Raw genomic sequence first — 27577 nt, forward strand, 5'->3', positions numbered from 1 at the left:
CGCCATTTACTCAGAATCTTTCGAAATGCAAGAAATGCAAGCCAAAGACCCTGAGCATGAGTAACATGGCCTGATCGCGATGTCTCGTTCCGTCATTTCAGGGAACCGACCGGAGACGTTCCCTATCAATTTCGGTCTCTCGATGTCGCATCAGAAGCTAACGCTTTGGGGAACATGTCAAATCACACCGCGTTACCGCGAAGGGTTGCTCAGCATAAGGGGAGCAGATGAAGTGACTCTCCGGCGGTAGGCGCACATAGGCATGCGGTACCAACCCCAGTTAAGCACCTTAGATTCAAGACCTATGAGGTCCTATGAACGGGGGTTTTTCCCCCGTTGCAAAATCACTCTGGGTGAATGCTGACAGAGTTATAACCTGGTCTCTGAACGGTGTCGAGAGCACTTTAGGGACATACTCCTCCCTGAGTTTGAGAATTACCTTGCAGTCACCGGGGCCGAAATCCATGCAGGAGTTGCTGACTGAAAGAGTGTGCATGTCGCCCACACTACTGACGCTTTTACTGACGCTAGCACTAGTAAAAGTACGGTCTTATAGGAGAGCATTTTTAATGAAGACGACTGAAGTGGTTCAAACGGTGTGCATGACAAAGCCTTTAGAACCAAAGCTAAATCCCAGGTGAGGACAGTAGGCGGGCGGGAGGGGTTCATCCGTCTCGCCCCTAGTAGAAATTTGATTACCAGATCATTCCAACAAACTGACCACTTGTCAGTCCCATTATGATATGCAGATATAGCGGCTACGTATACTTTGAGTGTGGAAGGCACACGTCCTGCATCCAAACGCTCTTGCAAGAAGGACAGAATAACTGCCGTAGGGCAATTTACCGGGTCTTCCGTTCGTGAACTGCACCAGGTCTCAAATACCCTCCATTTGTGAGCATACAAACGTCTTGTAGAAGGAGCTCGTGCTTCCGTAATAGTACCTAGCACACGCTGAGGGAGTGTAATTATTGGCGAGCTCCGCTGAGCGGCCAAACATGCAGATCCCATAGTTCTGGTTGGGGATGCCAGATCGAGCCTTCTGCTTGAGACAGAAGGTCCTTCCTCAGTGGAATTGTCCAAGGCTGTCTTGACAGCAGTTCTAACAGGCCCGAGAACCAAGGCTGTGTGGGCCATTTCGGCGTGACCAACAGTACTGTTTCCCTCTCCTTCCTGATCTTGCACAGCACTTGATGGAGGAGCTTTACAGGCAGAAAAGTGGGCGAGCGCATCCACTCCCAAGGTGGATTGTTCCGTCAGGGAAAAGAATAATGGCTTGTGAGTGTTCTCCGCTGATGCGAAGAGGTCCACTTCCCCTTGCCCGAATACGTTCCAAATCATACTCACTGTTTGAGGATGTAATCTCCATTCCCCTTGGAGTAAACCCTCTCTCAACAGCATGTTCGCTCCGCAGTTCAAGTGGTCGGGGACATGGACAGCTCGAATAGATAGGAGATGTTGGTCTGCCCACAACAGGAGCGTCGTCGCGAGCCTCAAGAGGGGCCGCGAGCTGATGCCGCCTTGGTGATTTATGTATGCCACCACTGCCATGTTGTCCAAACGAATGAGAACATGCTGGTGATGGACTTGAGCATAAAACTGCTCGAGGGCTAAATGAATCACCTCTCCGTGTCCGTCCAGACACTGAAGGCTGGGCTGCCATCTCAAAGGGCTCCTCATCATGACAGTTTTGCGTCTGCTTACCTGTCCCATCATCACGCCCCGTCTGTATAGTGCCGACATGTGCTCACCAGCAGGCCTGCCAGCTTCCACCTCAGGGCGACGTGACTTCGTCTTCCACGGCTCAGCATAGCTGGCGGAGGGAGATTGTTGCAAGCTGAGACTGGGCTGCTCGTTGAGCAAGATGGCTATCCGCATTCGGATAGCCTTGACGCACATCTCCCCACAATGAGGGCAATTGGACTCAATGACTGCGGCCTCCGCGTGGATGCGGCCCAGGCAGAAGACGCACAAGTCATGTCCGTCTGGGAGCTCGATGGGTCCCTCGCAGACTCCACAAGTTTTGATGGACATCGTCGTTCTCACCGGAACGCTCGAAGGGCAAAAATAATACACTTATTCTGTATAAATTCCAATTGTTCGGCGATGAATCCATGGCAGGAAGCTTCTAACGTGTTGTATGAAGGAGAAAGATTCTGAGGAAATGGTGCCAAGCAACGCGTTATATGGGGCGGTGCACTCCCAAATGCGTGCGCTTGAACGCCATTGGCTATTGCAACGCAATAGCGTTATTCAATAAGGCTTCAGTATTTTCAGGAGAAAGGTGTTTTCCCAAAGCGTCAGCTTCTGACGTGACGTCGAGAGACTGAAATTGATAGGGAACTCGGATCTACACTAATCACATGGGTCGTCCCTCAGAGGTTGGAAAATACAAAAATCCGTATTTATACAGAAAAATCACATCCCTGAGGAGTGTTAAATAACAAGCATGACTTTAGAATCAATCACTCATACTGAAAATACAGCTGAATATTATGTTGTAGTAAGATTAGGTTTGTTTTTGTATGAGTATTGTGGACACCTATAGGTTGCATTATCCTGTATCATCATTAGCTGTATTAATTCTAGTTAAAAGCTTGTCCCTTTAAGATGGTATCAGGCGTCAGGCCCACACCAGCACCCCTTTAGCTGGATAAATTATTCAAAGCATTGCTCTACTGAGCTGAGACAGAGGAGCAGGAAGGGTTGGGAAGGAGAAAGAGACAGAAGGAGAGAAAAGCAGCCACAAGGGACTGCTCAGACTGGCATTGTGTCTAACTGAATGCTGTGGTTGCTCGGCGCTTGCTGTGCCTTCCTGCCAGGGACATATCCCAGAGTAAATCAAAGAAATGTCCCATTTCCATTCAAAATCAAAAGAGAAAAAAAAGTGATAAATGGTTGCATAAAGAAAATAAATGAATGAAAAAAAAAAACATTCAGTCTTAGCACTAAGCCTCAATCAGAAAAAAAACTCCAATCTGAATTACAATCAGAAAAAGAAAAAAAAAAATCAACGCAGCAAATACACTGATAATTTATTATTAATTATTAATTACTTGGCAATTTTTTGTTTTTGTTTTCTGGGTTCACATATATTCATTATGGTAATGAGAATATATTTTGACATAACAGTACTGATCATGGGGGTGTCAGTGTTTAATTGTCAAATAATGTCAAAAATAAATAAATAAAAATAAAAATCCTAATGATCATAAAATAATTTTTAATTCTACAAAAAGTATATTAATTAATTATAAATTACACATATTATGACTCAGATTTAATATTACTTATATTAATTTTACTATAATATACTTGTTTAAATAAATTATTTAATTAATTAAATAAAATATAGAATTTTTATATTTGTTTTTGATTGTGAGTGGATGTACAGTGGGTATTCAAAAAAACTAAAGACAAAAAAACAAACAAATATAATAATAAAGTGAAAAAATATATAATGTCAGATCTTTTTCCACTTTTAATGTTGAAACCAATAGAATTCATGTAACAAACAAGTGGAACCTGTATACATAAATGTAGTAATTATTATTATTATTTTTGTTTTGTGTAATAACACTACTGAAAAATAGATGGAATGGAGATGGACATGAACATTTCTAAAACCATGTGAGTCACACACATGGATTTTTGTGTCATGAATAAGTTGCCTTGGATACTTTGATAATGGGTCAAGAATTATGAGTCAAGAATGGGTACAGTTTGATATAGGCATTTGTGTAAGTGGTCAGACGTTTGAGGAAGGGGCATGTTGACAAAAATGCATGAGAAAAAGAGGTGTAAGGAGGTGTAAAACAAGTAAAAAGATGACAGAATGAAAAGGGAGAGAAAAAGACAATACAAAATGAAGTCCTAGATGAAGTCAGTGACCAGCTCATTAGCTGGACATTAGAAACTGTATTGTTTTGTATCCGATTTGGGTGAAACCCAAGTGAATACTGCCATGGTATGTTCTGGATGTGCCATGGATGGTCTGTATCCCTTCCCTCTATTGTACATGGACAGACCAAACAATTGCTTTGAACTGCTCACAAACACTGTATCATCATTACAGCATTCAGAGAGACTGATGTGCTGGTCTGTTTTCTTTCTGACGTATGCAGTGTCACATAGAAGCTAGAGACACTAAATAAAAAGCTTTTGAATCGCATGCATAAAGCCTCTTTAAAAAAATATTCCAAGCTATTCATGCCTGCTTGGTTATTATCCTTAACTCTTTCTAAATCACTTTGTCTTTAATTCTTATTACTTTAATTATTGATTTGCACTCTTATCAGGTTATTAGAATCCCAACATAGACTAATTTTTTTCAGTAATGCAAATTTTATAAAGATACGCTAATGGCATACTTAATCCTGATTCCATAATGAGATATATTTCTTTACTGTGTCATTTCCTTTTAGTCTAATTCATTTCCTGATTTTAGAAAATGCAAACAGAGGCTGAGTCAGAAGAATAGAGGTGGATTAATGTCAGTGGGAAAAGCTTCCTTTATGAATGTGTTACATGGGTTTACTGGATTTGTGGGGAGAGCACAGTCCAATTTGCTCTAATAGTTTGTGAATTGAGAGTAATCCCACTGGAAAGCTGATTTTTCTTGACAGATAGCTCAAAGGAAAGGCCAAAATGAGGTCAAATACTATTTACAGTTCTCTGCAATTCATTTCAATTCATGTTTAGAAAAAAAAGGTAAATATTTGAAATGATAAGCAACCCTGGAGAACCATAGTTTCTGAAATACTATATTTATAGTAAAACATTTTTACTTGAATATCTATCTGTCTGTCTGTCTGTCTGTCTCTTTATTTATTTATTTATTCACCTATTTATTTATTTATTCATTCATTCATTGTTGCATAAGTATTGATGGAACATTAATGCTTAGAAGCAATAATAATAATAAATTGTCTTTCAATTACCCTAGATTTTAAGATTTTTTTTTTCATCATCAAGAATTTAAGACAAATATTTTAACCTTAAGAAATAATAGTATAAATAAAGAGTATTAATAATAATAATCAAATTGTACTTTATCATAAGCATGGATGGAATGTCAAAAGTTAGAGAGGTCGATGCAATAAGAATAATAATAAAATTGTCTTTCAGTTACCCCTAAACTTGCATAAAAATTAAGATTTTTTTATCCTCAAGAATGTAAGACAAAATTTTAACCTTAAAAAATTAACTTTAGCATAACCATTGATGGAATGTTAAAGCTTAGAAGTCGATATAATCATCATCATTATCTTCTGTCTTTTAGCCATTTTTCATCATGTACAATTTGAGACAAAATTTCAACCTTCAGCGTTAATCAATATAGCCGTTAAAAACCCCCAGCATAGACTAATTCTGTAATGCATATTTCATAAAGATACATTAATGGCATTACTTAGAATTCTTCTAAATATAAAATATTATTTATATTACTTGGTTTCTTTTGACATAGCACACGCATGCAGTCCAGCATTAGCTGCTGAATCTCATGTTATGTAGAGCCATGTTTGTGCGCGTGTGTGTGTGTGTGTGTGTGTGTGTGTGTACCGTACTCCGCGGGGAATCTAATCCCCATCCCCCTCACCCCCCCTCTCTTTCTCCTCCCCCTCTCACTCTCTTCCTCTCTACTGCATTGATGCTACTGCCTTCCTCAGTGATGATGTCACTGGTTCAGTCAGTCTCAGCATCACTGCTCTAGGCAGCCAGCAGAGCCATTTTGGCTTCTACATTACAGGGCACTCAAAGATCTCTCATCCAAGAAGCCTTCCTCCTTACAAGCAGGCCTCGCCGGGCATCCAGCCACACCTCGCTGGAGCAAATAAAGGATCCTCTGTTAAACAGAGGGAAAAGCAGACGGTTCTCGACATATCAGAGGAAGAGCTGAAAAAAGAAAATTTGAGAAGCCAGCACAAGAGGCAGTAGTGGGAGCTGATCTGTAGAGTCAATAGCTGAGAGCATCAGAGGATCACCATTGTAAAGGTAAGAGTTTTTTCATTGTTAGCGTGTTCTAGAGGACAATGCAGTATTAATGAGGCTCTGTCTGTTTATTTGGTGTTGGGTCACCAGGGTGGGACTGCCGTGGGGTGCGGCCATTTAGAGCCTGTCAACAAATCCAGACATTATTATTATGACAGAGAAGTGTTTTTTTATTGAGTATTGGAACAGATGTTGTTCGTCATAAATGGCCCTCTGTCCTTGTGTACATATTTCTAAGTGCGTGTGAGATAAATGCACTGTCATTCATTGTCTCAGGCTCGCAGCCACATAGTAATGTCTTCAGGATAGAGGTAATGAATCACGATTCCAGAATTTATCAGAGAAGGGAGAAAGAATTATCATTTATACGTTTTTTAAAAAAATTTTTATTAATATGGTACCGAGTTGGGAAACATATAGTGGCTACTGGTAACACACACACATATGAAATTGCGTATGATTCCCACTGTGCTCTTATAGCACTATATTCTACATATGATGCCACGCAAATTAATGATTTATATAGATTTGTTGACACTTAAGAGCACCATAACTGACAAAAAAGAAAAAGAAAATCCATTATGGATGTATGATCTACATTGCAAAATATTACCTTAAAGGCGTAGTTCACCCCAAAATTACAATTCATCATTTACTCACCCTCAAATTGTTTCAAACCAATTTCATGTGATAATGTGTAAACTAAATAACTTAAAAATATATATTATTTAATAAGTCTTACTTAATTGTTACACCAATGACAGATCAAGGGACAATTCACCCAAAAATGAAAATCATTTACTCACCCTCATGTTGTTCCAATGTAATGGAAATCAATGGCCACCAGCCACTGTTTGGTTACCAACATTCTTCAAAATATCTTCTTGTGTGTTTTACTACCCCTTTAAGACTTGATCTGACCCTTAAAAATGACTGTCATTGGTGTAACAATTAAGAAAGACTTGTTAAGTAATATTTTCGATCTTGAATAAAACCAATTCAATTAATATATTACCGCATGATATACATTTTTTAGGTTACATGAAAATATTTAATTAGGTTAGTCACAAATTGTTTATAATGGACATGAATACGTTGGTTAATCAGCATGCCGGACACAATACATGTATTATAAAAATCAATTTCATAGTTTTCAACCCAGTAACACTAAAAACTGCAGCTTTCTGACTTCTTGCAAACAGACATGCTTCCTTTGAGGTTCATGTCAAGTATTCTAAGTAGACGAGAGTAATGAGAGAGACTGAACCCACTCCGTCACACCAGAATGTGACTCAGCGTGATGTTAGTCTAATTGAAAAATGCAGAATGCAGCTCACATGAGATCACTATATGAGCTCTTTTTACGTTTTTTTCAAATAAACCTCTTAGTTAGTGAAGCAAGCACGTTTATAAACAGAAACAGAACTCGCTGAAAACAAGATTGAGTCTTATGGGTCATAAATCTTCCCTGACACATTAATCGTACCTCCATTTTGGTCTGACTAGGAGGCTGAGTTGAACTCGGAGTTTGTGGCAGCCAGCTCTGTTATCTGTTATTGTAATCCTAGGAAGCGTACTGACATTTAGCCAGCCGTGCAATTCTTTTGTTGCTGCTGGGCTGAGTATCTCTCTCGATCTGTAGCTGACCATGCATGATCCTTTTATGGTGAGGTCATATAAACACAGTCTTCCTGTTTGATCTGAACATCGAAATATTGAACATTTTTAGATTTATTATTTAACCTCATCGTAAGTCACCACTGAAATCATGTTTTTGCTTGTCATGCCTGTCATCCCTTCTTGCCATTTCTTTATAGATACAACAGAAATTATACTCATAGTTGCTATGGTGATATGCAGCTAAGATTTACAGCCTTCCCGAAAGTAGGTCTAATTTAATTTCCAATCGAGAACGTCTAAATCAATATCTCTCTGCGCATATATAATAATGGAGCTACTAAAGGAGTAATATCCTCTCTTTTTTCAGAAGAGCTGCACATAGATGAAGGAATATAGATTTTACTGTAAATTTAGTGTACGTTAATATTTTAGATCAAAATGTCAATTAGTAAGCAGCTTTTCATATGTAATTATTATAATGTATATATTTAATAACAATATAACTAATAAATAATAAATATAATAATATTAGTAACAATAATAAACCAATAATTTTTTATTATATTTAGTCAATTAAAAAAATTAACTAATCACACACTTTTTTCTGACATTTATCGCAATTAATCCCACCTAACATTAAAGTTTTTAAATATACTTTTAGATTGCAATAATTTCACATTAAATCTTCAAATTAATGTAGAAACAACATAAAGTATATTTTTTCATATTTATTTTTTTTATGACTGAAGGTGAGTATGACTGATACCAATACTACTGCTCTCTCTATAATTATTTTTTTTACAGTATAATTGAGAGCTATCAATTTTAACATTTATTAGACTTTAAAAAATAACTTCTAATTTAGGTGAATTTAAAACAATCTTCACATAAAGCCATTATAATAAATGTCATACCTGCGCCCTTCAGCTAGTAGGAAATATACAGAAATTGATAAAGTTATCAAACACTAAATTCTAAATTAAATATACTGTAGATGAATCCTTAAAGCTACAAAAGTTATTGATTTCCTCTTTTTTCCCTTTTGTTCTTTGATTAACAGGCATCCCAGCAGCTGGATTATTTGGCTGCTATTACTTTAAGAGCTGCCGCTGCTGAACGTAACATGCATCTGACATGCATGTTTGTAGTTTCATTTGCACTTTAATATGAAATGATACAGGCTATGGCGTGCGCCACCGTAATTGTGCGTGCAATTGAAGAGCATGCGCTGCGAGCACAGTATAACTTATAGTTAAATATAATGTAATAGATAAAGATATAGATCTTCCAGTTTTCTGTTTGTTGAAATCAGTGTCATACTGGTTTATTTCTTTCTTTGCAGGTGTAAGCTGTGACCTGAACTTTTAAAGGAGTGCTTTCAGCGCACACACAGAGGCACCATGGCAGGGGCCTCGGTGAAGGTGGCCGTGAGAGTCCGTCCCTTCAACTCTCGTGAGATGAGTAAAGAGTCCAAGTGCATCATCCAGATGTCAGGAAACACAACCAGTGAGTACCCAACTGCACCTGAGCCCCGATGCTTCCATCCGGAACATCCAGCTGTTAAATCACTAAGAATACTCAAAACACTCTGGTTTATAGAGCATGACTTTTACTGTGTGTCTTAATGTTGTTTTCGCATGCGTGTTTATGGGCCCTGTCTGAGTGTTTGACCTCATCTGCACGGCTTTCATAAGGGCAGCCATTTTGAGATGATGTGGGACAATAGTTAACTGATCAGTGAATAAACTCACCGGTAAATCTGATCCGACATTAATTTCATTGTCGGCCATTAATCTAATGTGGCTACAGAAATTGAGAGTTATTAAAGCAGAGAAAAAATAGAGGGATGTTGCAATGAACTTATCACGACTGACAAGCAGCAATGTCAACAAGCACTACAGCTGTAATTGCTATAGTGATCGATTTTGGTTTGCTGTTTTTGACACTTGTTAGGCAACCAGTTGTTTAGCTGGTAGGGTGAGTGGTCAATTTCAAAGGAGCTAATGAGGAGACATCATTTTCTTTGTCAAGGATGTTGTGTTGTAAAGGAATGTAAAATGAAGATATCTTGGTTACCTCTTAACTGTCACCCATTCCCCCAAAGTTTACTTCACTATAATGCAAATAAAATCCTAATCTAATCATGACAAACTATATATCATTGGAACGGTCTAAGACTCCTAAATAGATATTTTACCACTGTACTTCATTACAGGAGTTTCTTCGTTGCCTTTTTCCCTATCACACTTTAGAAATAATCGTAAATTATATATCAATTAAAAACTTAAAATCTCAAAATTCATCCATTTACCATGGAAATGGTATATCAAAATCATATTACAAAATGTTTTCATTCATGAATTATAAAACTTTAAGTTTGGATAGTGCACTTTCACGTCTATGTTCAAAAATGTGATGAAAATTGCGTGCTTTCTTAATGTAAGGTTACTTTTACATTACTGTTCAAAGGTTTGGGTCTCTAAAATAATCTCTTATGCTCACCAAGGCTGCATTTATTTGATCAAAAATACAGGAGTATTACAATTTAAATGAACTGTTTTAGATTGTTATATATTATAGTGTAAGGTTGATATACCCTATATAGCTTGAAAACATGTCCTACTGGATTTGGCCAAAAGGTCAGTGAGTGTTTAACAAACTCTTCCATTTTACTGGACAGTAATATTTTTGAGGTCAAGACTTTGAAAAAATTAACTGTAGAAAATTGTAAGAAAAAAAGTGATTAAACTAGCCCTGGTCGCCACCTATAGTATGCTCTAGAATGTTATAGATGGGTTAAACATATTATGAATATTACTTTAAATTGGAATTAGTATATTGCAGTACTTTGCAATTTTTCAATGACACAATCATGATGACATTTCATTTCTTGGTTCTAAGCATGTGAATGTGCTCGAAGAACGGAGAGAACCGGTGGTTGACTGGAGAGAGATTTGATTTCTAATCTGCCTGGCTGGGCGAAGCCATTGGTCAATAATGGATGAGAGCTTGTGAAATATTTAGAGTTCGGCCTAATTTAGCTTCCTCCCTTCCACCTTGTGTTGCTTGAGAAAAACAATGTGTCCACCATCATCTTTGTACCTGAAGAAGTGTTAATATTTACATCAAATATTGAGTCAGAAACTAGAATGCAGTGCAGAATGCAGCAAAAGCAGTGTGCCATTTCTTATACCTTTGTCTGTTTGTAAAAACAAAGTGCACATACAAAAGGGTCCTGATTATAGCTGATGTAATATAACACCATGGTATTGTTGTACAGGTTAGGTCAAGGTTTTTACGAAGGAGATTCATTGGGACTGGCGAATCTGCAAGCCATGTTGCAGAAGATATTTTTGTTGTAAGGGCACCGAGCTAGTGGTGCATATTGTAAATTCTAGACTGATAACAGTGAGGATAAAAGCCTAATACACTCAGTTCTTTTGTTTTATCGGGTGAAGACTGTGAACCTTGAACAATAGAGAAATGAGCCATCAAAATCCATGGAAACACTTGCTGTCATTGTAAATGGATTGTGCAAGTAGATTTTGCAATAGTTAGAGATGAATGTCATTGCTCTAACAATATGTTTAAAATCACATCTGCCATTAACTTACACAGTAATGGAAAAAATCTATATAATAGTATATTGTAACTAAAATTGTCACTGTACATTTAATTTGCCAATAACATTTTTATAATGTAGGCACACACACACTGACACACATATATAGAGAGCGAGAATGTCCTTGATACAATTTATTAATATAATTAAATACTGAATAATATTAATTTACATGCTTAGGTTAGGGTTGGGTTTAGGGTTATTTCTTATAATAATGCTACATTTATTGTTATTACTATAGTAAGTAACAAGTGTAAAAAGGACACTGTAAAATACCATGTTACCTTTTTTCCATATTGTCAGTATGCCCAATCATTTGTATGTTCAGCACATATCCAAACATACAAATATGTGCGTAAACATACGTCTGTGAATGCTAATGAGTCTGGGCTGGTCTATATGACATTAAGTTCACTTCTCACCCTGTCATAAAAATATTCAACATTACTCTAACCATTTACAAATTAATTCTGCAAATACTTGCAGACATTAACACATCTTCTTGACACATTGCGAAGTTGAACATTAGAGGTCCATTCAAATGCACAGCTGGCAGTGCCTAATTAAAACAACTTTAATTAATATTGCATAAGAAAAGATCTTGAAAATGTTTATATATTTAATGAGTACATTCCAGTCTTATAAATGAGGGTTATTCTTTAGTATCTGCTTCAAGTTTTTTATTTTTTTATTTTCCATGGTGTGTGTGCTAGTTTTTTTGAAAAATAATTACCTTTCAAATCCTTATTTTTAATTGAATTCTAAATAATAACAGCTGTTTCATCTGTTCCCCATCATCTGAGCCTCTAACCTGACCACCTTTGTGACATATTGTCTCAGCACAGCAATGCTGTAAGCCATCCTACAGCATAGCATTCATTTGAAATGCAAGATTACCTGCATAGACATCCTGTGTGGTTTGTCTGTGTCTATTCATTGTCCACTCAGACATCCTTTCAAAGCCCTCAACACAATTGCCAGGCTGCTTAAGCCAATCCATATAAAGGCCCAGCGGAGTGGCGTAATGGTAGAGATCTATTCAAAATCTAATGTGAGAAACATTCAATTACTTAACATGTTGACCTTCATTTGTTGTTTATGTGGAGTTATGTCTTTGTGAATGCATTCTGTAGGGCACTTGACTAGACTTGCAGAAGCTAAAAATGTGCTAATATGCATAAACACACATGCAAACACATCTTTCTGAATTGTTTTGTAGATTGCTGTCCTTTGAAAAGTAGACTTGGTGTATGGCAAGAGGGTTGATGATGTCATGAAAGAGCCTTTCTAGTCAGCAGTAATTTGGAAAGAGGCCAGTCCCAGTCTCAATCTGAGGGTGTAAATAACTGGTTGTTAGTGGGAGTCTGAGCCTAGAGAGTGTCTTTTGTGCTCCACGCTGGCTGCTTTGTCACCGCTGCCAGCTTGAGATGGGTCAATAGCCGAGTTCCCACAAAGCCGTAGAACGGTGGAAAGCTGAGTGATTGACAGCTCTGACTGGTTTAAGCCACCCTGCTATCACCGAGGCACCATTGGGCTACTCACACAGGCCTTTAAGTTCTTATAAAAGAGTTTCCTTTTCATTGGAAATTGTCTCATTACTAAGCCACAGAAGATTTTAGCTCTGGTCCCTGCGAGAAAACTAGTGCTAGATTCTGTCTAATGGTTTCTAACAGCAAAAAGGATTCACCGACATGGGATTTCATTGGTTTCGGTGCTGCTGTAAATTCTGTGTGATGTTCTCAGTGATACTGTGGTAATTATGCATGTGGAATATGTCCATTTAGAAGAGATACCAAATTATCCATTTGATGAAACTGTGTGATTATGGAAATGGAGAGACTTTAGCTAAGAGTTTAAGGGAATCCGGTTGCCATGTTGATCAAAGCACTAAATGATGCTTCCGTGATCACATCACTCCCAGAATTCCCTTCTCTTTCTTGATTGAGACTGGTGTGCATGGAAAGGGAGTCTTCAGTTTTTAACAGAATCCAGAACTTTGATTAAGCTGAAGCTGTGCTATTTTTATGGTCCTTTATGGGTGTTCCTTGTGATTTCTTCCCAGTGAGAGCTTGGGTAAAAGGCATGGTACACTGTGTAACATCAGTGATCTTTTATTTCAGAATGTGCAATGCACATTCCTGACAAGACATTGGTCCCAATCGTCCTGTTGACAGCACAAAGAAGCAGCTGAACGGCACGACTGTCATGCAAAATTTACAACACTGCCAGATCTCCATCGGAGGCTAAGATTTATAGCAGAAATGTATTGCTTTTCACACAAATCAATCAAGGAATTAACTTTTTTTTCTTACAGCAAGAGAATTATTTCACAATCAACAAAGCAAACCAAACCAAAGCACAGCAAAACAAAACACAAAGCAAGACTAAAAAAACCAACCATGAGCATGTCACAATAATTAATCAAAAACTATAGTTTTTTTTCCCCTACAAAAAGGCCACGTACACACTGCAGTTAAATTCGCTTGTTCACCTTTTACTCCTTAACCGCGTTCTGTACACACATAATTCACTAAAATACGGGAGTGACAACCGCATTAACTCCCGAAAAATACAGGTAATGACAGCAGCATTTATAGAAATTGACGTATTTGAATGTGCATCAGAAATGTGTCTTTGTCTGTATGTGAGATGCAAGAAAATAACAGTGAAAGAAGTCTTAACTTAGCACATTTTGACACGGGGCTAGCTGCACTCATGAGCTCTGCGGTAAAGTGTCAGTGTTGCCAGATCTTCATATCAAAAGACAAGCACAAAAAACACTAAAACACCCAATTGCTTTATGTTCTACAACACACAAAAAAAATCATATATCTCATATCTGCGACAGGACACTTTATTAACTCCATAAAGTGCCTATCTTTATGAGATAAGTTCAAACAACATGCCTAAAAGCACTTGTAAATATGAGGACATGGCAACACTTCAAGACAGCGCTCTCTAAAGCAGCCTCCCGAGCATAAACACAACGTAGCACTTCTATCAGTGATAGTATGGTTAAAATCAACGGACAAAAAGAGTCTTTAGTCAAAAAATGGCACATAACAAACGGCTAAACTTTTATTCACTCCTGCAAGATGACAAAATGTTGCTATGGTTACAAATGCGGGAGTGACTGCTCTTCTGTACACACATGGAATGATAATTTACGGGACTCAATCCCGCATTTAAATGCGGTTGTCATTCCTGAAACTTACAGTGTGTACGTGGCCAAAGAGACATAACTTGTTATGACCAACAAAACAAACACAGTCAGTAAGCATGTCACTCTAATTGATCAAGGACTACTGATTTTCTCTAGAAAAAGATGAAATTTGTCTCAGACAACAAAACTATGGAGTGTGAAGCCATTTTAAACAACATTGTGGTAGATACCAGACCATACCTCTCATGAAGGTACAGTATTTTAATGCACTTTGGTGAAGTGGTCTTCACCTTCCTTGGCAGTTTATAATAATGGCATATTAGTCTGATCAGTTTAAGTCTGATGCATGATCATCAGGCTGTAATGGAAAAATGGAGAGTAGTCATCTGGCTATAATGGAAAATTACATATATTCAACTCCCTATAATAAAAAAATTATAGCTTTAATGGAAAAGCTAAAGAAGTTCTCTTCTGTTTTTTATTATAAGGTCACCATTCACCATAACCTTTTGATTGACCTTAGTGTAATAGATGTACACATTGGTTACATACTATTACCTACCTGGTCTCATGGCATAAACGTGCCTGAGTGCACTTTTTAGTGAGATGCGAAATACATACCAATAAGTACATATCACTGCAATTTCCAAAAGAAATGAACACTATGGCAGTAAAACTCAGACGCCTTTTATTCCTTTTCACACAAATTTACGGAGTTTCGATTAATAAAGCGTAATTTTCGCACAATTACTTGAAGAATATCATGTTATGACTTCAAAACAATATTAATATGCTGGGAAATTTGAAAACTGATGCTTTTGAACGTTAGCATCACACATATCCAGCTTCATATCAATGGGTTTTCATTGACGGTTTGTTTGCTCACGGAGTACGGGAAAGTGCTTAAGATGTGATGAGCTCTGGTTCGAATCCCGAACTACGGTTCGACAAAACAGATCAAATCTGCATATGAGGAAGTTCACATAACACGGTTGCATCAACAAATGTGTGTTTATATCAGTTTTGCATTTGTCAACACCAGTGTTGGGCACGTTACTTTAAAAAAGTAATTAGTTATAGTTACTAGTTACTTCTCACAAATAGTAACTGAGTTAGTAACTGAGTTACATCATTATAAAAGTAACTAATTACCAGGGAAAGTAACTATTGCGTTACTTTTTAAAAAATGTTCAAATGTCAAATTTGGGTGCCCCAATATTAAATATGTTAAATTAATGAAATGGACACTAAAAAGAATAAATTATTATTATTATAAAACATTGTACATTAATCTACACTATGTATCTACTGACACTTAGTATCAGTCAGTCAAGCATTATAATATAATATGATAATTTAATATTATATGATGATAGTACTTTAGTAATTAGAATAACCACGTATGAATGCATATTTGTCATCAATATAAAACGCACTAAGGATTAATGAGCTGCTGGGTTCATGAATATTAATCACGTTGTCTGCGTTCGCTCGAACTGATTTGCTGAAATCAAAACAGGGACGATAATAGGTGAGCGCCAGCCAATGAGATTGTCGCTTACGCATTAGTTCCGCCCACTACAAGAGAATTCCAAAGGAACTCCGTTATTTTGACAGGAAAATACAACAAAGAATATCGTTTACATGTAGCGTGTCAATTCTGCATGTTATGAAAGACTCTCTTGCTCTGTATCTTTCTTTGCGTGCGTGTATGTGAGAGAAAGCGACGGCGAGTCGTGCGCCTTCACACTAGAGTTTATGGTACGTCAAATACAGCTACACTGCGCATCCGTTCAGATGAACTGAAAAATTAAATTCTATTAATATAATATAGTAACGCCACATTTTATTGTCAGTAACGGTAACGGCGTTGTAACGGGGGAAACAGTAATTTGTTTGATTACTCGTTACTGAAAAAAATAACGCCGTTAGTAACGCCGTTTATTTATCACTATCGGGTAGGTTTAGGGTTGGGTTTGGTGTAGGACATATTTCCAACACGATAGAGCATTAATTTTTAGCGACGGTCCCTGGATATTTTAATTCTGAATCGCCGCAATACCTGAAGCAACGTAATAAAAACACAGCAATACTTACCTATATCAACATAATAAAAACATGTTAGGGTGTACATATTGAACCTGTGTTTTAGCGTCACTCAGTGGACATTTCTCTTTGAAACTGCAGAGAAATGTGCAGTAAGGTACATAAAAACGGTCTCGCTAAAAAGTGCACCCAGGTACGTTTATGCCATGAGACCAGGTTGACTGTTACACATATTCATACTCGATGAAACTTAAAACCCAGCAGCCCAAAATCTCCATCTTACTGCACTCACACAAACGTCAGCAGTCGCCACGTCCTCCTCCGGGCATTAAAAGTGATTAAAAATCCTCCTCCTTATTAGGTTTGTGCATTTACCGCTTCAGTCATGACGCTGATGTAACCGTTGCTGAGAAGGGTGGAAGTGAATCATTGTCATTATTGAGAGCAGAGGAAAGGAGAGAGGATGAGAGGAGAGGAAAGAAGTTTTTCTATTCACACACAGCACAAGCCCATTATTGACGACTGACCTCTTCATATATTAAAAGTGTTTTAACAACCTACTTCATGCTGGAATATAACAGATCAGGAGGATGAAATCAGACACCCTGACTGCTATGAATAATTCAAGCCAGTGGCATCTCAAGGTTAGCATCATTAGCACTGATTGGTTTGATTGGTTAGTGGACTCCAAACCCATCACAGTTTTCAGAATGTGACCTGCTTGGCTCCTAGCAACAGAACACTTACAATCAGCGCTACCGTAGTTACCGTCACATAAATGCCATTTACTCATCTTAATGTCGAATGTTGAACACTTTGCACTACAATAAAACAAGAAAACAAACTGAAGTATTAGGAATTGGTGTGGGTGTGTGTATATCATAGACACACACAAACACGCATACATATGATAAAATTTTATGTGATTAAAAACTGCATGTAGGCCTACTCCTTTCAACTCAATAAATTAATTAATTAAATTAAATAAAAAATTGTTGTGCATGGTTCATTTCATAGTCCACATCTGATATTGAAAAAAAAATAAATAAAAAAATTATTAGAAAACTGCAACCACCAAAAATACAAAGTAATAAGAAAATAATATAATATAAAATAAAATAAAATAATTTAGGAATTGTCAAGCGTACTAAACCTATTAAACCTTTAAAAAGTCAGTTTTATTTCTATAGTAAATATTAAATATAGAAATGGGTATTTCTGACAAGTTAACTTATTTTAACTTATTTTAATTTTTAATCTATTGAGGTAAAATTGATTAATTATTAATTACACTAATTAGTTTTTAAATGTAACAGCTGCAGACAAACTTTATTCTCTTAAAGCATTCCTTCTTCTTCAGACGGCTGACTATTCGACACACATACACATACAAACACAATTTTGCAACTTGCAACAAGAGTAGATGTAACATGGCAGTGCTTCTATAACGATGATGAATCATGATGTCCCCTGGGCTATGCAGTACTATTATTATAACTCATATACTCTGATGTACAGCCAGTACTGACCTGCCCTACAGACAGTTAAACACAGATGTATAGACTGGATAAAAGGGGCTGTCCCTTTTAGGGACACAACAAGTGAATTAATTATTTCACTCCAACTCTTTAAATGTGGTTGGCCATTTTAGAATTGGGCTTCCTGTGTTGTATAACATGGCCGCAGGATGTTGCTTAATGTATGTGACATTCAGATTCACATGCTCAAATGTGTTTTAATGGTTCAAACTGGAGCTATATGAGAGATAAATGGGAAAACCAAATAATTGGGATATTTTAGGCTGTTTTTAGAGGCTGTTTTATGTGTTTTATTAGTAGATTAATTGCATTTAATAATTTTTGGAGGTCAGTTGTACTATGTGTGCTTTAGTTAGCAGATACATTTATTTTATTCAGGCTTTTTCAAGGTTTGCTTAAATTATATAGATGAAAAGTAGAACAGGGATTTACAGGAGGGATTATGCAATGACATGTCCTTCTGTTACTTGGCAGCTCTGTGTGTGTGTGTGTGTGTGTGTGTGTGTGAGAGTGTGTGAAAGAGAGAAAGAGAAAGAGTCATAAATATGTTTTATGTTGTATCTGAACTCTGAGGCTGTGGTGTTGCATATATGAAGTTCAGAAGCGATTTCTTGTGAGATTGGGCTATTGGCACTAAGAGAAAATATTAAAATTATAAAGTGCTCAAATCACATTTTTTTTTAGAATTTAAATAGTCCTGCATTATTAAAGAACTAAATGGCATTCTGTAGGGTTGTCAATCGCAATTAATCGCATCCAAAATAAAAGTTTGTGTTTACATAATATATTTGTGTGTACTGTGTATATTTATTATGTATGTGTAAATACACACACATACATGTATATATTTAAAAAATATTTTATATGTATGTATTTATATTTATATTATATAAATATAAATATTTTATATATAAATATATTTTTCTTAGATATATACATGTAATATACTTGCATGTGTGTATATTTATATATAAATAATAAATATATACAGCACACACACATATATTACTGTATGTAAGCACAAACGTTTATTTTGGACGCGATTAATCATTTTGCAGCCCCTAGCATTCTGCAACCTTAGCTTTTTGAGACAATAAATCCATTGGTTTTAATGAAATTGGTTTCAAAATCAAGTTATTCACAGATAACCTTCCTCTTCATTTAGCTGTTAACTGCTGAGAATGGATCATTAAGTCAGTGAGGTGCAGTGTTTTGCCTGAATATGTGTTTTAATTTGTAACAACATGAGGGTGAGTAAATGAAAATTGTCATTTTTTTGGGTGAACCAATCATTTAAGAGCTCATTTTTGGGATCATTAATAAGGCCAAATTAGCAGTTGATGCAGCAATGCCACACACACACAAATATGTATATATATATTTGTGTTATATATAGTATTTTGAGCTTATTATCACTTTAGACAACGTCCCTATTTAGATCATATTGGACCGTGTATAAAATGAAATGCATAGATCATTGATCTACAGCGTGTAATCAAATGCATTCAGTTCATGGACCAACTGTCCCTGGAGAACCAAGGTAAGTGTTTGCTTAGTGCAGAAAATCCTTTTCAGCCTATTGACTCTCTGAAGGTCATTCTTGAATCGCCCGTTTTTGAGGTCAGAACATATTGTGTTTGTTGAAGGAAACTTAATTCATCACATTTATCTTATTGCTTGTTTGTTGTCTATTTGTGTTAGTTATGTATACATGTGAAAATACCACTGTGTGTGTGTGTGTGTGTGTGTGTGTGTGTGTGTGTGTTCAGAAAAGCTTTCCTCATGACCGCTTGACTAAATTCAGTTTTTCAGTCCAGTAATGGTTGCTCAAGCATGTACTGAAAATATGTGTACTTCAAATGTCCTTTTCATGGTTATTGTGGCTTTTTGCTTCATGGTTGATTAAGAATATTTAATAGAGTTTACTTAAAGGTCTATTTTTATGCGGTTTTGCCTTTTGGTCTTGCACATCCTACCATATGGCAGCTGAGATGTATTTCAGAGCAGAGCCAGTATGTTCTGTCAGACTCCTGACTGTAGCGTCTGTGGTGGTGTGTGGGCTTGCTGTGAGTAAGACTGACGGAATAATGATGCTCTGAGCTACTAATAAGCATCAGGAAGTGAGACAGTTTAAATGCAGGTACATGATTTCAGTGACTGTTTTTTTGCTGCCAGAGTAGATGAAAATTGTGCAATTATCATTCACGTTATCACACGATCCAAGTCCATTTAAATGGTTTCCTCCGTGATGCAGGGCATTTTTGGCAGTGCAATTCTCTTATATGGCTGTGCATTCATTTGATACAGATTTTTAGTGGGATGGTTCTAGTTTTCTCAAGTGCAGAGTATTAGTTTATGTGTTAATTCCATAATGTGTGCTGCTTATACATTTTATGGAGCATGGTGCAGAGAAACCTCTCTGTTGGTAAAATGGGCTTCTAAAGGAAAGTTTAGGAGGAGCGAGTCATTTAATTGTGTCAATCACAAGACAGTATTTAAATATTTAAAGGGCTGCTCACCTCGCTCCTGTGACAGTACTTCCTGTATGTATCCACCACCCCCATCTCCACCTTTATTTTATTCACTTCTACTGTATTATGAATTATTGATTTAATCGTCCAGAGAGATATTTAGAGACTGATTTGAGTCTCATGCTTGAGTCCTCCAGGATGGACAGTAAACTAAACATGTTTACTTATATCTCACTCAAGGACTGTATGAAATATGAACTCGTGAAGGACATTCATGACTCTGAACACTGACCTCAGGTTGTTGACACTTTCTAGGTCTTCTTTGCATTTCCCCTTGATCTTCTCTTGATCAGAAAACGTTTCGCAGGCATTGCATTTTTTTTTTTTTTTTTTTTAGAATTTCTTAGTATTTTTTTCCAATTTTTGTTAATGTCATCAGCACTTGAGCTGCATAATTTTGTGTAAGACCTGATAATCATTATTTGAGATGTTCCACAAAGCATCTTGTGCTTCAGTGGAAGCAAGAACATCTGACCTTTTGTGTTAAATTCACGTAATCAATGTGATGCATTTGCTTATTTTATTAGTGAGCTAGAAATTGTTAAATCTTATTAATTTGGCATCATAACATTTTAGCATGTTTTAAATTGTTTTAATCCTAAAACAAAAATGTTCAGGTTTAATTTAGGTTTGAATTACATATTACTGTGTACAGCATACATGACCATTCACAAGATTGGGGTCAGTAGCTTTTTATACTGTTTATATCATGCAAAGACACATTGTTCAAAAGTGACAGTAAAAGCATTTATCTATTTCCAACAAATGCTGTTCTTCTGAACTTTCTATTAATCAAAGAATCCATAAAAATATTAAGCAGCATTAACTGTTTTCAATATTGATAATATTAAATAAGAACTGTTTCTTGAGCATCAAATCAGCACATTGGAGTGATTTTTAAAGAATCATGTGACCCTAAAGACCCCAAGAGTTTTTGACTTAAATGAAAAACATAAAATATATGTAAATATAAGTAAAGACAGTCAATCGACATTTCTATTTCATACTACACTGTAAAATGTGATAAGTTGACTTAACTTAAAAAATTTTAGGAAACTCGTTGCCTTAAAATGATTAAGTAAATAATATTTTTTTAAAAGTTGACAATTCACTTAACTTATTTTTTTAATTATCATATACTTAAAATTTTTAAGGCAACGGGTTTCCTCAATGTTTTTAAGTTAAGTCAACTTATCACTTTTTACAGCGTACTGTACTAGCTGATTTTATGCACCTAAATAGCATTTACTTTGACTATGTAAGTTCAGATGACTCAAATCTTCCTGTGACATTCATTTTCATTTACATCCATTATCATATTCAAATGAACGTAATTACTGTGTGGTATGATTCCTGCCTCTCTCTGTTGACTTTCATTTACCGCTGGTGAGAGCAGCAGGGTTTTGGAGCACATCCGCATGGACCCGATTAGACAAACTACAGTGACTCAGCACTTATTGACTGTGTGGCGGCCATTTAGTGGCTGGCAACAGAGTATTAGATGTCCACTCAGGATCTCGAACATGTTTTATTAACCTTACTCATTCTCTGCCATTCTTTTCCTTGTCTTTCAGCCATCATCAACCCCAAAGCACCCAAAGAAACCAAAAGCTTCAATTTTGATTACTCCTACTGGTCACATACCTCGGTAAGTCAGAAGTAGTACAATGAAATGAAACAAAAATCAGCATTACTTGCAGTGAAATACACAAAACACGATAGAAGTAATACTCTTAAATGGTCAAAGATCGCACAGTATATATTTGTCTATATCTATCCACAGCCAGAAGATATCAACTATGCCTCCCAGCAGCAGGTGTTCAGAGACATTGGAGAGGAAATGTTGCTTCATGCCTTCGAGGGCTACAACGTCTGTATTTTTGCATACGGCCAGACTGGGGCCGGTAAATCTTACACCATGATGGGCAAACAGGAAAAGGACCAGCAGGGGATCATTCCACTGGTAAAACGGAAGCATAAATAAGCAAATATGAAGAATAAGCATTTCTAAATATCAATTTCAGTACTTCTAAACCAATTTTCAGCTGCTAAATTGCCCTTTTTGTGTATCTAAAGCGCATATTGCCTCTCCTGGCATATTGGCATTGTTGTATAAACAGGAAAATGATAATGTAATCAGAGGTAGTGTGAACAAGATCAATTCAAACAAAAGTAAATGACAAGTCAAACACTAAGATGACTTGTACACACAGAAAGAAAATGATTATTCACTTCCTAATCTCTCTTTATTGTGTCTCTCTATTTCCTCTTCTCCCTTCAATCCTAAACATCAGCTGTGTGAAGACCTTTTTACCAAGATTAATGACAAAAATACTGATAACAACTTGTCCTATTCTGTGGAGGTACGTTTTTTTTTTTTGTTGTTGTTTCAAATCTGAGTGTAGCTTAATTCCAAAGCAGCTGCTTTTATATTTATATTGTGTGTTTGATGCGCCCTGTTATCACAGCTAACGATAAAATACCTATAGTAAAAAAGTAAATAAATAAAGTTATCATGTCAATAACACTATAGCAATATTGTTGTTATTTGTTACTGTAAATTTTGTATATGATTTTTAGTTTTAATCCTCAAGTAGATTATGTTTTTTGCTTTTAACAATCTATTATTTTCATCCTTTCAGGTTAGTTATATGGAGATTTACTGTGAAAGGGTACGAGATCTTCTGAACCCAAAAAACAAAGGAAATCTGCGTGTGCGGGAGCACCCATTACTGGGCCCGTATGTAGAGGATCTGTCCAAACTCGCCGTCACGTCATATAATGACATTCAAGACCTGATGGACTCGGGGAATAAGGCTAGGTATTCTATTCTACTCTATTCTAATTCTATTCTATTCTATCGTATTGTAATGGAGTGTTCATGCCATGTCTGTATTGCTGTAATTATGATTTTTCAATAAGTAAAAACTATTCATGATTTTTTAAAAAGACATTAGTATTTTATTAATCCAAGACACATTAGTCTAATTAAAAGTGACAGAATAGACATTTAAAATTTTGGATTATTTTTAAATAGCACCGTTCTTTTGAACTTTCTATTCATCAAAGAATCTTGTAAAAATGTATCACAATTTCCACAAAAAATATGAAGACTTAAAAAAAAAACAGCCTTTAAAATTTTGGAATGGTAGTGTATTTAATGGTATTGTATATTAAACACATAATTATAAATGGGGCATTTTTTGGAATTTTATGAATGTTCCAAATTTTCTGATTTGACTGTCATGATGCAATGAAACCAAAATGGATTCTACCACAAAAACAACTTGAGTTATGTTTAAGAAGCTATTTTATTATGGCCCAAGTGCATTATGTTTGTTCTGAAACATTTAGAGAGAACATATAGAGGTGAATTAATGTAGTCATTAAATTATTTGCTGTCTTCTAAAACAAAGCCGTACATGGAGTTTTGGGATTTTGGGCGTTGTCATAGAAACAAATCATTTCTGAGTCAGCACAAACTAGAATCTCAAAGCTGCTATTTTGTAATTACAGAAATTCTGGCACAATGTGAAAGCAATCTATTCTATTATATTCTATTCTGGAAATAACCAATAATAGCCTTTTGCTGCACAGACCAGTGGTCCTGGTCACATTTGTTTTTTCAAGGCCTTCATGGCCACACTGAGAGGAAAACAAATATTTACTTATTGTTCAGGCTTATCATCATGGAAACAAATGGACCATTTAATTATGTTAGTGCATTGCTCATTCCTGTTTCCTCAGTTTAGCATCAGTCAACAGTTCTCTAATCTAAAGGTGTTAAGATGCACCACTGCCAATACACTATACTTTCCTCCTACGCTGTACATTTAGCCTGTTATGTAAGTTCGTGTTTGGCAAAACATACAGGAGCTCATTAATGGAATAAATAATTAGGAGTTTTTTTAAATTTATTAATGCATTTGATGAATATGAAGACACCAAGATCAAAAATAAAATAAAAATATTATTGCATTTAAAATAAATCTTTTCTATCATAATATATTTTAAAAAGTAATTTATTCCTGTAATAACAAAATTGAATTTTCAATAGCTGCCAGTGTCACATGATTCTTCAGAAATCGTTCTAATATGCTGATTTGTTGCATATTAACAATTTCTGAACATTAAGCAACATTTCTTACTATCAATGGTGTCTATTTAATATTTTTGTGGATTTTTTTTTTAAGGATTATTTGAAGAATATAGAATTTATTAAATTTATTTAAAATAACAGTTTAACAGTCTTTACTATCACTTTTGATCAATTTAATACATTTTTACTGAAAAAAGTAGGTTATTAATTTCTTAGGGAAAAAAAACATTCTGCCTTCAAACGTTTGAACATAAAAGATTGGATCTAAATACATCAGGGAAACATTTTTGTTGGTCATTAAATTTCATTTCAAGATCAGATGAATCACAGAGGCAGAAGTTAGTGCAAATGCTATGATGTTATGATTTAAAGAGACTTCCTCGCATGGCATAGAGTCTGAGCAGTCAATATTAATGAAGTTTCTGAATGGTGAAATTCTGTTATTCAGGACAGTAGCAGCCACTAACATGAATGAGACTAGCAGCCGTTCACACGCTGTCTTCAACATCATCTTCACCCAGAAGCGTCATGACTCTGAAACAGACAACACTTCAGAAAAGGTATGTGCTGCTGTTGCATATTACAGACCCTGTCAGTCACAAAAAACAGCTCCGTTTAGAGCATAAGGTTAGGCCACTTGTCTCTCACCCTTACACAGGGCTGTATTGGATGACTTTTGACATTGAGAGATTTTTTTCCCTCTCTGTTTGGGTAATGTGAAAGGTGATAAGGGCCTGTCCATTTTTGCACATCCATCCATTTCAGCGTGTTCATTATTGACCTATCCTGAACTTCTCTGGCAGGTCAGCAAAATCAGTCTGGTGGATTTAGCTGGCAGTGAAAGAGCAGATTCCACTGGAGCCAAAGGCACACGGCTCAAGGTGACGTATATATATTCACTTCCTATCCCCGATTGTCTATTGTCCTTTCATGCCCTCTATTTAACTCCTTTAGAAACTCTGTGGTCTTCCACATCATTGTATCCCCTCTGTTTCTTTTGTCTTTTCTATGTCTTCTAATTCTCTCTACATACTTCCTGCTATTAGTGCACAGAGTGCATACTGGCATTTTGACTGTACCCCACTTCATTCTATCATCAATTATTTTTTGAGTTTGGAATTGTAATTCAATCTTCTACTTACTCTTTCTATCCCAGGAAGGGGCAAACATCAATAAATCACTTACTACCCTGGGAAAAGTCATTTCAGCTCTGGCTGAGGTGGTAAGTGTTTTGTTTTGCTCTGAGCCTTGAGGATGTTTGATGATTTATTGTTTTCTGCATGAAAAGTTCAATATGTGTCAGTTTAATGATCTGCAATCGCTTATTTTTGCAGGATTCTGGCTCAAACAAGGTATAACAACATGAAACAACATTTATCTATCTATCTATCTATCTGCTCTTTGTTTTCAACGTATTTAATTTTTAATTGATTAATTTTGATTATTAATTTTGATATTAATCTCTAGTTATCAAAGAATCCAAGAAATTAATGTATCACATTTTTCACAAAAATAAATAAATACAAAGTTCTTGTATTTACAATTGTAATAATAACATTTTACTGTTTTTACTGTATTTTAGCTCAAATAAATGTAGCCTTGTTGCACATAAATGAGTTATTTAAAAAAATGTTTGAACAATAATATATTATAATATAATATAAAATATATATTTTTTTCTTTTTCACACAGAACAAAAAGAAGAAGAAAGTAGAGAGTTTTATTCCTTACAGGGATTCTGTACTGACCTGGCTACTGAGAGAGAACCTTGGTATGTATCAGGGTGTTCTGTCACATGAAACAGGATTTTAATGTATTCTCACTCTTGAAGCACTTGACCTTTGACCTTTGCAGGTGGCAACTCTCGCACTGCAATGGTGGCGGCTCTCAGTCCTGCTGATATCAACTATGATGAAACCCTCAGCACTCTCAGGTATTCTGCCTCAGTAAAACACCAGTTCTATCATTTTTTCTCTCTGTCTGAGGTAGGTAATGAGCTGACGGGTACAGCAGTATATTACATAATGAGAACGTTCCTGTTCCCTCTCCACACACCTGCCTCCCACTTGAAACGCCCTTCAAAGATGCTGGTGTGCAGTAATACTGCTGAGCAGAGTAATTGGGCACCTATCTGTGTGTGTGTGTGTGTGTGTGTGTGTGTGTGTCTGTCTAAAATCTTCTTTTTTCATTATACTATGTGCATATATCTACTGCAACAGCCATAAGAAAGCAGCATTATAAAAGCGTATTTTTTACATATATTACCATTTGTTTATTCTACTTTATTATCTTAAGTCCACTTTGTGTGTGATTCAGGTATGCCGACAGGGCTAAGCAGATCCGTTGTAATGCTGTGATCAATGAAGATCCTAATAACCGTCTGGTGCGTGAGCTGAAAGAAGAGGTGTCCCGTCTGAAGGACCTCCTCTATGCCCAGGGCCTGGGTGACATCATCGAGAGTAAGAGCGTTTGCTTTTTATCCGCTCTGCCTTTATTTCATTATAAGTATTTCATCAGACAGTTTGTGATCACTTTTGTTTTTATTTACTGAGACATGCATTAGTGCATATGTTTTATTGTTCTGTTCCAAATCCTAGTAAGCTGCCTAGAGGGAAGTAGGCAACTAAACTAGGCTGCCTTCTAAGCTCATTTTGGCCATATTTTAAGGAAACATGTAGGTATGCCTGTAGAGGTGAAACACTGTGCAAAAATCAATCCAAAATGGTGGATGAAAAATAGAAATGTTGATTAAATATATGTTAGTTATAGTTAATTCAGTACTAAGAGTATCAATGGAAGGAATTCAGTGTTACAGTTGTTTATTTTACCTAATATTTGTGGTTGTTATGTATTGTTATGTTTGTTAGAGTATCAAACTGTTAGCTTAGCAACATGCTAACATCAAACTTTAACATCAGTTTGAGTCAGTTTGTGCACTGCATGAACTTGCTGTCAACATAAAGTATT

The 27577-nt window shown here is 36.1% G+C and overlaps 1 protein-coding gene across 23 annotated transcripts in view; it reads left to right on the forward strand.

Moving 5' to 3' along the window:
- kif1aa (kinesin family member 1Aa) overlaps positions 1-27577 on the forward strand; it is an 84944-nt gene that overhangs the window by 10836 nt on the left and 46531 nt on the right. For all 23 annotated transcript variants that reach the window (XM_058779706.1, XM_058779708.1, XM_058779716.1 and 20 more), the window contains exons 2-14: positions 5670-5994; positions 8954-9117; positions 22086-22159; positions 22295-22474; positions 22806-22874; positions 23154-23332; positions 25059-25170; positions 25414-25491; positions 25767-25832; positions 25945-25962; positions 26303-26381; positions 26465-26543; positions 26927-27069. In XM_058779706.1, the coding sequence (XP_058635689.1) occupies positions 9012-9117; positions 22086-22159; positions 22295-22474; positions 22806-22874; positions 23154-23332; positions 25059-25170; positions 25414-25491; positions 25767-25832; positions 25945-25962; positions 26303-26381; positions 26465-26543; positions 26927-27069 (1183 nt within the window). In that variant the 5' untranslated portion in view covers positions 5670-5994; positions 8954-9011. The remainder of the gene's footprint in view (positions 1-5669; positions 5995-8953; positions 9118-22085; positions 22160-22294; positions 22475-22805; positions 22875-23153; positions 23333-25058; positions 25171-25413; positions 25492-25766; positions 25833-25944; positions 25963-26302; positions 26382-26464; positions 26544-26926; positions 27070-27577) is intronic.

Source organism: Onychostoma macrolepis, chromosome 06, assembly GCF_012432095.1.
Source record: "Onychostoma macrolepis isolate SWU-2019 chromosome 06, ASM1243209v1, whole genome shotgun sequence".
In the NCBI taxonomy this organism is placed as follows: Eukaryota; Metazoa; Chordata; class Actinopteri; order Cypriniformes; family Cyprinidae; genus Onychostoma; species Onychostoma macrolepis.